The 14,149-nt window shown below is 35.3% G+C and overlaps 1 protein-coding gene across 1 annotated transcript in view; it reads left to right on the top strand.

The window, feature by feature from the left end:
* The window catches only part of LOC112969900 (dystrophin), a gene marked incomplete at its 3' end in the record, with an annotated part of 817,409 nt that overhangs the window by 514,158 nt on the left and 289,102 nt on the right, over positions 1–14,149 (top strand). Inside the window, exon 43 of the mRNA XM_026073700.1 lies at positions 5,186–5,350. Within this exon, the coding sequence (XP_025929485.1) occupies positions 5,186–5,350 (165 nt within the window). The remainder of the gene's footprint in view (positions 1–5,185; positions 5,351–14,149) is intronic.

Raw genomic sequence — 14,149 nt, 5'->3', positions numbered from 1 at the left:
TGATGCATAAAAATTAACTTCTCCTCCTTCCATTTTAAATAATTCTTCTGTACATGCTGTAGAGAAGGTGATTTTAAGCAGATAAAACTTTCTGAACAGTGACTATAAAAACTGCTATTTTATGTAATCATTGTGCTAGTTTTATGGAAGTGTCACTTGTGAGTCATTCTTAAGTCTGGATTGTATTGAATAGTTGTTATGGCTTTAGCTATTTCTTTTTTATCCAGATTCTGGCTTGGACAATATAGAAACCTGATTTCAGTCCAGTTGTGCTGTGGGCTGATTGCAGTATAATCACCTATCTAATTTTTTTTGTACTATTTGCATTTTAGCAAAAATGGGATAGTAAACTAGAAGCTGTTGTTTGTTTTACATTCAGTAAGGAAAGTAGCTTGTGTAGAGAGCTGTATGTTCTCCGTTTTGCTATWTGCAAACAACGGTGAATTTTTTAAAACCTGATGCTGCCAGTTATCATACAATAGGAGCCCATTCTTATGAGGTGCTTTGTATAGTCAGAGGGACTCTGCCAAGCCAGGAGTGCAAGAAAAAACATAACAGTCTTCACATACTTTTGCTTATATTCATTTCAGTTTATCATATTTTGTATATCAAGAAAGCGAGATTTTAATTCTATATCAGATTTGTCAAAATAAGATCCATTTATAAGTGCTGCTTTGTTATTGGGAGGCTAGTGAGAGAGCTAGCAAGAGAAAGCAAATATTTTATCTAATATTAAAAAAAGAAGAAAGAAAGAAAGAGTTGGGTAGGAAACATTTCCACTGCTGTTAAAATTTTGGAGATTTTGTGTGTTTTTTTTCTTCCGCTCTTCATTAGAAAATCTGCCATGTTTCTTTTCTTACAAAGGATATGTTGGAGAGATGCATGCCCTCATCTATATTCCCACGTAGCTGGGTAGTAACTGCATTATCTTCTCTTCAGTTATTTCAGTTAAATAAGAAATGACCTCGACGTTGACTTGTGAGAGAGAGGGAAAGTATTCAAAATCAGGCATTGGTCACTTGAAATGTTATGTATGTGAGTCATTTCCAGTGGCTTTGCTTACTTTTATCAGGTAGCAGCTACTGATAATTATGATGCCTTCCTAAACATGTAATTTATCCAGTTTATTCACTTGCAATAACATATCTGACCTTTGTAAAACTATTCCCCACTGTTAAAATGTAACTTACTATCTCTACATAGTTAATTTCAGCCTTTTGGTTTTGACTATGTTTCTGACTTACAGAATCGAACTGTAACTTCACAGTTATTTTAATTGACGCTGAAATCGCCTTTCTCTATATTCATAAGGAATTAAAAAGAAGAGAGAACAAGGAATATGATGTAAAACATCAGTTGATATACCTTATGGAACTTCTCCCTGCCCTTTATACTTACTGTTATTGTATGAGTTGGTATCACTTTCCACTTGCTCAGCTCTAATTCATCCCATAGTACATGCACACACCTATATGTGTAGACTGAAAAATAGTATCTAAAGGTAAAGACTGAAAAAAAAAGTATCTAAAGGTAAAGTAGGAAATAGCAGTGAAAGACTGGAGCACATAAAATGGTTGAGGAGATGCAGGTGGCCAAACTGAACAATTATATGTTTTTGCACCAAAGTGATCAGATTGGGGTAGGGGTGGAGAGAACCTAATAGTGGATCATTTAGGCTTCTTATGAAGGAAGATCATCCAAGGCATGAGGTTCTGATGGAATAGAAACAACCACTGTAAGTACTGTTAGAATTTATGAGGAGAAATAATGAAAATATGTGGATAAAGACTTTGAAATAAGGCAATTGCTCAAGTTTCACAGGGTATTTTTGTGTTTCCAAAGTTTTTTTACCATTTTTCTGCTGTTATTTTATTTGTATTTTTAAAGAATTTTAATGAAAAGAGTAAAACCGTACAACACACAGAACTAAATAACTGAGAAAAGGTCTGATGTTTTAAGATTAGAATAAGTATTGTGAAGACCTGTGTCAGTTTGTAAAATTAGGATCTTCTGCTGTTTCCCAATATAGAGCTTAAATCTTTTCTATATTCAAATACTAAACTCCCAATTAGTCTAACTTAATTAACACTTGAACTAAAGTACAAAATTTTAGATGCATCACATGCTTTAAGAATTATGTTTTGACACATATCATTGAAATTATGTAGTCCTTTGATGTAGAATTTTTTCTTTGAAGGAATAATCCATACTTTTGTTGTCATTTCCATTTTCAAATTTAATTTTCTTTTCATTGCAAACCAAGGTATGTTTTCTGTGGTGATCTGCTGCCAAATAAAGCAATGTTGAAAATATTCATCCATGTGCAAAGGAAAAATCTGGATTTTAGAAAGCTTTTGTACCCTTTTTTGCCAGTGTGTAACTCTCTCTACCTTCATCAGACCTATATTCAGACATGGGCAGATTTGAGGGAAAGCATCTATGTGTTTGCCCTGTTTTTCTCTTCTGCAGGTGTCAGCTTAGGGCTAGTGTTTGCTTTGGTTTTCCCTCTTAGGAGAGGACATCAACCCTCCTCTGATAAAACCTAACAGCCTTTTCTAAATGGAAGGGAAGGAGATAAAATACTAAAGGAGATGAAACTGGGTAGACATCAAATGGTTACCTGAGACAACAAATGAAAAAAAGCTGAATGGGGGAGCAAGGGGCCAAAAAGTCAAAAATGTGAAAAAGATAACTGGAGTGGGACCCTAGTCTGTGCTCRCACCTCCCTGGAGGCATCCAAGGAACCAGGAGAGAGAGCCCAGAGACTGGAGAGGACAATGAATTGGCAATAGGTCCAATGGCATCAGGATCCCACCTCCGGAGTGGGACTCTTTCTCCTGCAGCTGTGAATAACCTTCTCCAGGGCCTCGAGAAGCTTGTCAAGGAATTCCCATAATTGATGGGATTTGGGATGGAAAGACTGTAAGTAAAAAAGTAGGGAAGTCTGAAGGGGCTGGAGGGGGAACGTGGCCTGGTGCACCCCATCTCCATGCCTGCCTCTGTTCTCCTCTGCACAGGGGGGCACAAAGTGAGAGACCCAATGAACATGYCCATGTCCATTACTCGATGGAGGATTTCGCATGGTATGTTTCTGGTGTGCTGTACAATTAGCTGAGGAAACAAACTGTCCCACCTGAGACAGTCTGCAGCAGTACCGTGGCTTGATAGGAGGATTTGTAATTCCCTTAATCTCATCAGATTGTAATTTGATCAGGCAGCTTGACAGAGTTTAAAAACAAATAAGGAAACAAAAAAAAGCCCTGAGATCCTGAATCTAAGAATCTGTGTTTTCCATACAATAGCATGTAAGATGTAACRTGTAACAATCAGTTACATTTTTCTTCTTTCAAAAAAACTCTCCAAATTTATGTTTGTCTCTCTTCTAATACAACCAATATGCTTGATAAATGTTAATTTGGAACCAGATTAATATAAATTTCAAACCTTCAGACATCAGCTTGGATTTTTATTATTTTTATCCTATGATTACCTATTTACTTTCAACAGTATTTCTGTGGCACTTGTTTATGTTAATATTAAAGCTACTAAACATTAGAGATTAACATTCAAAAGTTGTAAGAAAGATGAAACTAATCTGTGAAATTAGGCCAAGATCTGCACAGAGATTTGCACATAAGGGAAATGATTGCATTTTTAATTACTTTCTTTCACATCAGGGTCCATTATGGAAAAGCAGAGTTTTTATTTTATTTAACAAGATTAAGAAGATACAAAAAGTGATTTGACTTACTGGTCCGTTTTTATTAGGATATTATGGTGTGGCTACAGTGAACAATGAAAATTATTTAATGTATGGCAAATCAAGATCATGAATTACAAATATCATTTAAGTATGGTCTAATAAATCATATATAGAATATATATAGACGGGTTATTTTAGTACCAACAAATCAGTATTTTCAAACAGAATTTGTGAGAAAACTTATGTATCATGAGACTGTTGTTTTCTTCCCATGCCCTCCACTGTTTTTTTTTCAGAAACCTTCATTGCTTTCCTGTCTCTAGTGGATTTAGATTTATTGTCTTCCCTAAATAGCGTCATTAGGGATTAGAAGTTAGTACACATCAGTAACACTTTTGTAGCCAGGCAGTGTGTTAGCAATACTTCCATTAATACAGTTTAACTCCACAGGGAATTTACATTTTATTGTGTTTATCAGAAACCTCCTGTGTTTTGGTACTTTTAAAAGAGGTGTTGCAATAAAAATGTGTGCTTAGAAACAATGAACATCATAGAGAAACCTCGTTTTTTTAGTATAGAAAGCTAACCAAACTTCTAGGCTGATTTTAATACTTAATTGCCGTATTTTCCTGTCCCTGCCTGGCCCTTGTACTTGCTGTTGTGTTGGGKTTTTTTTAAGTGAACATGTTTTCTCCCCCTAATACAGGTTTGTAGTGTTGCCCATAGTATAGAGACACCTCACCTCTCTATCTACAGAAAACAATCTAGCAAGGACATGGAGCTTTGGGCTGGCTTATTTATTTCCAAACTGTCTCTATATTTACTCCAAATGCTTCAGTGCTGTTGGGCTTGTACTGTGCCATTCACTGAGTCTTAATTTCTAATCCTGTTGGCATAGAAGAATGTGTTTGCTTAAAATCTGACTACTTGGAATGCAAATGAGAGACCCAAATGTACCGATCAGTATTGAAGATATATTTCTTCATTATTTTTCTTCTCTGTATGCATCTGCTCATCTATATTTGGACTCAGCTGGCAATTCTAAACACCTTGTAAGAAAACACATACTTATGAGTTTCCCGATTCAAGAGATCAAGAGAGGTTAGATATCATTCAAATGATGAATTTCACATTTTTATATTTGCTATTGCTCTTCCTGATTAAAAATTGAACATGAAAGCCGTTTCACATACTGAGAAAACAAACTTTTTGTGTACTACCAGTAAAATAGCAGAATAATCAAGAAATGAGAAGTCTGTTAACACCATTTTTGAGGAAAGAGAGTGTGTGACAGACTTGCAAGAAACTTGTCATCATAATTTGGTTGGTGTTTCTACTCTCCTTCTACCCCTTCTTCCCATCAGTGTCTAACATTTATTTATGTTTTCTTAACATTTTATGTATGTGTTTATATGCATGGTGTTAAATTGCTTTATGTTGCATTTTTTTCCCTCACAAAACCAACTTGTGGTATTTTTTCAGGTGTCCAAAGATCTTCCAGAGAAACAAAAAGAAATAGAGATTCTGCTAAAGGATTTCATCCAATTTGAACATCAGTTAAATCAGCTGATACTGTGGGTAACACCTGTCAAGAACCAGCTGGAACTTTATAACCAAGTGGGTCAACCAGGAGCTTTTGATATTAAGGTAAATCTTCCTCCATTTTAAAAAAGAAATCTGTATTTTCAATGGTCGAAAAATCAGTCGCAGCATTAGCTGTATAGTTCTGTTAACTATGCAACTTTGCAACATAAGTCAGCAATAGCCCCCCAAAGTTCTGTTGTATAAAAGATCTATTTCATTCAATTCTAACTCTGGTATTTTAAGGAAAATTCATTTATTTTTTTCCATTAGATGGTTTCTAGTGATTGGACAGTTTAGAACCAATGATTGCAAGATGAAATATAATAGGTTGTATTATTTTTGCCTGCCATTTCTAATGAAGAAAAAGCCCTAAAAATTGATACCTTAAGGACTGATACCTTTGGCTTAAGGAAGCCAAAATTTTTATACAATGCTGATTAAAATTCAAGATATCAATAGCCATTTAAGCAGTTTTCATTCAAGTTAATATGATTAGATGAGAATCAGAATAGCTAGGGCCATGTCATGCTTCCTGTGTTTGCAAAAAAAAGATATCTAACTGTACAGGTAATATCACAGAAATCAATCAGCCTGATTGTCCAGTATGTGTGAGCAAAGGATTTGTAATCTGATCCTTGATACGCATTTACGTATAAAAAATGCATGTATGTGGGTTAGTGGGACCAGAGAAATTATGGATGAAAAGCAGTGATTAGAATCAGGTAGCCAGCTAGGTGTGAACTTAGACTTTTGGCTTTGTGGTAGATGTCTATGTATGTATGAGATTATCCTCATATAAACTAGGAGAATCTTTAATATGCTAATGCTTGTTGAAATCCATAAAATGTTTTTGGTTTATATTAGCTGAGCATCATGATCACCTAGGTAAAGATGAAACAGAAGACATTAAGTTTTGTTTTGGTCCTGATGATGCTATTCTCAGTGAAAAAGAAAAACCTGAAAATATTTAAAACTTTTCTTGCCTTGTGTTAAATGGAATAATAGCTATTTCTGGAGAGGTCTGCTTTTGCTGAGAATGTTTATTAAATTCACTTTAATTCAGTTTCTTTTATGGAACTATTTCAATGCCAAAACACTTTTTATTTTGTACAATCATATTATGTAAAACAGTGGATCTCAAGTCCTGCTGCAGTCCTGTAATTGACAGAATGAGTTCAGCAATGACATTTATTCTCTTTTTAAAAGATAAAATTAGTATAGCTCTCTGAAAATGCCTGTACATATAGTGAATGAGTGATGGAATTTTGCTTGCAAAGAAAATTATCTATGCTTATTTCCTGTATTTTAACACGAATTTTTAAACATAATTCTTTCATTTTTTCTGATTTTCTTTTCCATTCTGTTTCTTTTATTTCTAGAAGAATTCCACCATTAAAGTTTATATGAAATAAAAGCAGGGCTAATTTGCTGTGAATTGTAAGATTATTGCTTTCCTTATTGCTTGTGAAAGATATGTCCTGCTTAGCTGTTTTGATCCTCTTATGGTGATATCACAGGAAAATTTTGGAGAAACTGTTGAAAGAATAGAAAAAAATTGTGCCTATATTCCYGAAGGGGTAGATGAAATCATATATGTATGGAAAGGAAAGAATGGGAATGAAGAGGTCTAAAGGGAGGCAAATTAGCTTTCCCTCTGCAAACCCACCTATCATATGTCTTTCATAGATGGAGTTTAGATAGCTTAGATTTAAATTTTGACCAGTTATTGTAGATCAAAAAGCTAGTTTTTTATCCTATTGTAAGTGTGATAAGCAAATGCAACACACTACTTTATCTGCACGGTATATGTTACTGGACTGTGTTGTAGTGAGGTAGGCTTAACCTCCTGAAATCTTGTGGGCTCATGTTTTACCCATACTGTCATTTTCTTCAGGGAGAGAATCTCTTACATTAAAGAAGCTGTGTTCTATATATCTGAAGGCAAGGGGGATTATAATTTTTTTTTAAGGTTAAGAATAAACATAATAAGAGTTTTGAGACAGTTTGTCATGACAAAGCACACACAGAAAAAGAGTAAATATAATTCAGGAAAGCAGCGCATTCATGACAACATTCAGTTTATACTTAGCTGTAAACCTATATTACAGTCCCAGGCTAACATGCTGCTCTACGTTTGGTCAAGCATGTGCATACATACTGTCTTGAAGTATTGTTGAAATGATCAGATTTTCACCTATATATTTTTGAATTACTGTCCTGTGCAGCTATCGTTAACATAAAAAAAAAAAAAAAGTAACAACATTGCATGCTTWCTTATCAAAGGGATGTATTCAATAGAATCTTCTGTTCTGGTGTTCCCAAACAGTATATCAATATATAGCATTTGTTCTGCCTCTGTTTTAATTCTTTTGACAACATCCAGAGAACTGTGAAGTATCTTCTGTAGGATTTAATATTTCTTTTTTTCAGAAACAAGCATGACTGTTGCTCACCTAGCAGAATGAAAATTCTTAGCAATTCTTAGAATTCTAGAAAAGAATTCTTACAATTCTTAGAAAAGAGGCGAGATGAGAAATTTTACAAAGTAAGGCTCTTATTTGCTATTCTAAAAAGATGTAAGATATGAAGAAGCGATTTAGAACTGCCAATAAGACTTATGAATATAGCACCTGAGTCAAAAAGTCCAGGCCCATTTAAGTCCTAGGAAAAACCTCATTATTCTTCTTACAGGGTTTGGCATAATTGCTTAAAATTTTTAATTTTAATTTGAACAAAGGCATGTCTTTTATGAAAATTCTGTTAATGTTCTTCATACTGTTTCTTAGCCTGCAAGGCAATTTTCTTCCCCTTCTTCCTCTTTCATTAAATTCTCATGTCTTTTAATTTCTATGATATGTATTCAGGATAGGTAGCAGGGAAAGAGGACATGAACGTGTGACAATTTTACACGAATATATAAAATAGCTTTAATCAGTTACCAGTCTTATATTAAAATAATGTTCCTGTTTTACAGCAAGTTTCTTGCATTCCTACATATTTGTAGCAAATTTGAGTTACAGAAATGTGTGAGAGCTGAAGTTAAAATCTGATACACTAAAGTGTCTCTAAAGCACTAATTAAAATTATTCTGGCAGAGTTCTCCAAATAGTGATTTATTTCTCACAAATCTGTGGTAACCTTTAAGTATGCAACTATAATCCGATAACTGATTTTACACTTTTTTCCATAAATCAAGGGATATAATAAATGCATGCCCCATCAGATAATCTGATTTAATCTGTTAATATACAGTGATCAATGTAGTACATGTRTAATAAATATATAAGGAATAATATGTGTGAATTTTACTAGAACAACACTTTGTACTTACTGAAAACTTACATTTTCTGTTAAATAATAAAAATTTAAAAGCTTGTAGGTTTTTTCCACTTGAATGGAAGTGAACTGAATAAAGCCACAACTGAACAGTTTAACATTGTTTTACCAAAGCAGTTAAAAATTGATGAGAAGCCCCTTAAATTTACAGTTAGTTAGAGGAAAGATGAAGAAAGAGCACCAGCACTATAAACTTTTAACATTGGCTCAGAAGCAATTCTGAGTGAGTTGCAAAGAGATAACCAAAGGAGCCATTCATACATGTTGTTACAGAGACCTTCACAAAACAGTAAGACCTTGAGACCCACATACATAATTGGGCTTGTAGACAGCTAGAGAGAGATTAGAATTCCTCCTATAGCTCATAAGACTACACCTATTTTAGTAACTAAAAAGTGGTCAGGACCATGTTTTGGCCTAGAGGTCAACTGCTGCAGCAAAAGCTCATGGCCTTTCAGCAATACTCCTACCCCACCCAAAAGGATAGCTGCATCCAGAGTGCTCTATTGCTGCATCCATGGCCCAAGTTAATCTCTGACCAGGGCTGGGCATCGTCTCAGACAGTGTAGTGTGGCTCAAGCCAAAATCATGCCAGAAGCAGTGCTCYATGTTTGATGGTGTGGACAGTCATGCTGCAGAGCTTGGGCAAGTGCCCTCTCCTTGTTTAGTTCATTACTACAGGCATCAATAATTCAGGGAAAGCTGCCAACTGGTTATTTGCAAGGGAGAGATTTAGCACTGTTGGCATGGTTCATTCTCTGCATCACTTGACTCAGTTATGCAGTCCCCTTCTGCTTGTAGATTAGGATTGTATCATCAGCTGTATGGTCTTGACTGAGGGTGTTAACTGTGTGCTTCCATGTAAGATAGGTTATGGACATGACAGCACTCAATCTTGGGGGAGTAGGACCRGTGATAATGCTACAGTCTTTGATTTAGCAGTTTTTCAATTACTGAAGAGAGGTCCTTTATGCCTGTGCCCTCTTAAGTACCCTTGCTGTGCTGAATCGCATACCACCATTCGTAATGATAGTGTCCAACCAATGCTCTGCAGCCTACCTATGTCATGGATTTCAAAATTTCAAGTGGTGTGCAGCCCTTTCATTAGCATAGCATGATACAGTGTATGTTCTTACCCAATGTGATATAAACTCTACTTAAGAGTCTTTGCCTGTTCCCTCACATTAGGCAGTTGTGCACTACAAAGGCCCTTTATAAACGCTTTCTTAGAGAGACATTTGCAGATGAATAATTATATAACATTACATCCACCTGCTTCAGCCCTACAAAAAATGTATAAAGATGTGTTGAATGGTGATGAGTTTGAAGATRTTGCTCTATCCTGAGGTAAGACACAGAATTGAGGAGGAGTAGCTAGCTGTTTTTTCTGACATGTGCTGCTCTCACTTCTCACTCCCATTCTCTTTGAACTTTCTATACTTAGTGTGTGTGGGAGACACTTTCTTCAAAATGTTTTCAGATGCTTAATACCAACTGTTTCCTAGATTTTTTTACTCAGTCTAGCATGGAAGTAGACAGTATAACAGGCAGAGCTCCTTTTTTCTACACTGTGATGTGGTTAGGAAACAGGAGATGAGAAAGTGCAGAAGTAAAGAGGTGGGACATGATCAGCATGCTCCTTAGTCATGGTAGGCGTTCTTCTTGGAGTACATCAGAGTACTATCCTCTTCCTGGCTGGAACTCTTCATCTCAACTGAGGTTTTGGCCAACATCTTGCCTCCTAAAATACATATAAATTTCAGTTTGTAAAGCACAAATAATGGTGAGAAAAATGTGAACATTATGAGATTGTTTAAACAAAACATAAGACAAAAAGAAACAGTTTGTTCAGACCCTTTATAAAGCATTTACTAAAAAATGCATTTCATATTGAATCTTAAATCTTGTTTTCTTTCACCTTCTTCTGCTTTCATAGCTCTACGCTTCCTTTAAGAATTACAACATGACTCAGGAAACCCTGTTATATTTTATGTCAATATAATTTTTCTTCGTAACTCTCTTGACTGCATTTTAGAGACTGCCATGCCACAGTTAGACCCCTGGCCTTCTGTTAGGCACCATAATCTAAGTGGTGGTTTCCAAAATCCCAATTTGGTTGTTGTAACTCAAGCATTTCTCAGTTAGTAAATACCAGTAGAGGAAGAAGTCCTTATTTTCAGGAAATAGAAAACATCTGTAGCAGTATATGCTTTTCTTTTGTTGTTAATCCTTAATAATTTTCTTTTACAAACAATCAAAGATTAAAAAAAAAAACCCTGTCTAAATACATCAACATTGAAATTCATATCTGCAAACTACCATTGAAAATGTTAATATAGATCTTAGTTCTTTATGAGTTAATTTGCAGTGTTGCATAATTTTATTACCACAGTGACATAATCTTCCTTCCTAATAATGACAAAATACAGGCTGCTCCCTATGAAACATGTATGTGCATGGTGAAGGCATGAAATCTGCATCTATAAGAATTTTTTGACTCTACTGATACTTGTGAACACTGGAATACTGACAGGTTTGAAGTGTATCTTCAGTGTATCTTCATGTGCTGCTAGAACATATTTCATCTTGTGCCTTTTTCAACTCTCTGGACTTTTCTAGCTTTCCAAGCTAAGTCTGACCTCTCCCTGTATTCTATCTTTGACCTGGAGTTACTTTCATTCTTACAGCTATTTTCCATGATTTGGTATCCTTACTTCACAAATTTAGCTGAACTCATTATGAATTTCTAATTTACGATTAACAAAATGGTGCAAAGAAAATGCTGCAAAAAATGTCTACAGTATAATATAGAAATGACTGAAATACTTAACAGTACAGCTATGTTTACAGTATGGCTTCTGCCAGCCCCGGTGTCTAGATTACTGGTGTGATAGCAAGCCTGCTCCCTGATGGATGTAACCATGCCAGTAGACACCTTCAGTGTAGACATATTTAAGTTAAGCTGTTACTATGTGGCTGCTTTTTACGTGCTAGTACTTTTTTACCAGTATTTTGCCTGGAAGCACTGCTAAAGCCCATTTTCCTAGACTTGCTTTCAGTTTATGCTGAACAACTTCACTTTTCTTAGCAGTTTATTCTTTCTTCATCAGTAAAAATTCAGTACTAAAGGTGTGCATTTTGTAACTCCAGAATGTTCAAATTTAACGTCTTTGTGTGTTGTATCAGAATGTTGCCACCGTCCTTGAAGTCTTATGAGTAAACCCGAATCCTAGGAAGCGATAGCTGCCCTTCGACGGTTAATTCAAACCATAATTGCTCAGTGCAAATTAGGGGTCCTGCAGGATAACATGGATGATACCAGTGAGAGAATTTTGGAGTAGAGAATTGTATTTAGCCTTTTCAGATCTGTCTTGACCTGGACTGAAACAGCACTAGCTCCACTTGTGCCTTGCTTCCTGGACTCCCTGATGGTAGCCTTGCTTCTTTCCAGTCTGTCTCATAGTACTTTGAGATACATTTCCCATAGTACTGCGGCAGTTCTTTGGACTAGAAATGTATGGGGAGAGGATATCAGACTAAAAGCAGAAGATGCTAGACTAACAGCAGAGCAAGCCACATGGCAAGGATTGAGGTGGGGGCATGCACRAACTTCTAATGGTTTGGTCTTCACTTTAACCCAGACACCCTTGACAAACATTCTGCCAGGTATTCTTTTTGTCATAAACATTAATATAAACAAAAACCTAAAGCCTGAATAAACCACATACATTTTTGACATTCCAACAGTTTATTTTGAAGAATTGTTATAGGCCAGAAGAGTTATAGCTATCTCATGATATGTGGCAACCTTGCAGCTGAATTTGAACAGATAACTATTTTTCATCCATCAGAGATGTGCATAGAATTATTATAGTTGGCTTGATATAAGGCCAGCAGATACTTCTCTGATCACCCAATCTGACCTGCTGTATAAAATAAATGCTTTTGGCTTTCTGAATTATGTCCTATTTGAACTGCAGCATATGTTTTAGGAAAACAAACAAAAATGAAAGTGATTTCAAACTTTGAGGTGGGGACAGTTATCCACTTCTTGTGGTATATTGCTTCCACAGTTAAATTACAGTTGATTTAAAAACCTGCACATTGATCCTAGGCTGAGTTTGTTCAGCTTCATCTTTCTGTCACTGCTTTGTTTGCCAAACCAAAGAGAGGTCCAGTACTGCATTCATAGCCATAACCACGTTTTCTCTTAAACCCTGTTTGTTAAACATCAGTATTATAGTCCTAATTCAGACAAGAAGGCAAATGTAGAGTATCTAATTAGTACTAGTTTAAATTATTTTTGTGGTCCTGATAACAATGTGATTATCTTTAATCACAAGCTTATTTTAGCTGAAGTCAGCTAATCAGAGTCTAAGTAGGTGGCAAATATTAATATATTGGAAGGTATAGTCACTTCTGGTTTGACTTCTTAATGAAATATTTAAGCACATACATGAGCAGCTTGAAACTTACTTATTCAGATTCACCTGTACAAATTTCATATACTTCATCTTTTTAGAGATACATTATTCTAAACATATGGATATAGACCTATACACTTTGAAACAGCTTTGCCTAGGGCATCAGCAGTCTGGAGCTCCAGAATTATGGCTAAAAGAAGTTGTGCAACCACTGATCTTTATTTCCTCCTACTGACTCTTATGCTAAGATTTGTTAGCTTGACCTACAACAACAAGAATAAGGGGAAACCTGGAAGTGAAAGTAACTTTCAGTGTTTCACTAGCTCAAAAGAGAGCTGTTTGGCAGCTTAAGAAAATACCTTCAGAAAGTCTAACCAGCTCTTCCTCTTGATTACTGCTGTTTTCTTTCCGACAAATACTTATGACCTCTTAATCCTGTTTAATTCTACTCTATTTGTTGTTAATTTTTATTTTGGTATTTTTTAAAAAATTATGAAATGCTATCATAGGACCCCAAGTCATCAAGAACTTTGAGTGGATATTTCTAGAACTTTTGCTTACAGGGAGAGTCCCAGAAGGTCCAAAAGAAGCCAGGATGTAGCTGAACAGAACTAGATTAATGGGACTTTCTTCAATATATAAAAATCATAATGACTGGATAAGACAGAAGAGAAATAAAAGCCTTCTTATCACAACCTACCACAACTGTGAATAAGATTAAAATTAACATTCTGCAATCTACTATATTCAGATTGCACTTTTTTGATGTAGTCCACATAACATATATGGAGTGCTGAGGCTTTAGAAAAATACCTTAAGGCATGAATTAAAGGGTTTTTACATTAAAATAAAAGAACCACCTACATGTACATGTGTGCATACACACCTCTAAGTTGTATTGTGTTGAGACTGGGAGGACAAGGAAACATTAACTAAAATATTTTTTAAAAAACTCAAATATAAAAACTGTAATAAAGTGTATTGTGTAGTAAACTAGAGATAAGAAAAGCTTACAAATAGGCTAGTGCTCCTAATTTTTAGTTACTGCTATGTTTTTAGCTGTTACTATGGATTACTTGCTTTGATATTTAGATTTTGAAAT

Source organism: Apteryx rowi, unplaced genomic scaffold, assembly GCF_003343035.1.
Source record: "Apteryx rowi isolate R43461 unplaced genomic scaffold, aptRow1 scaffold_373, whole genome shotgun sequence".
Classification (NCBI taxonomy): domain Eukaryota; kingdom Metazoa; phylum Chordata; class Aves; order Apterygiformes; family Apterygidae; genus Apteryx; species Apteryx rowi.
This window is presented reverse-complemented; position numbering and strand designations above follow the sequence as displayed.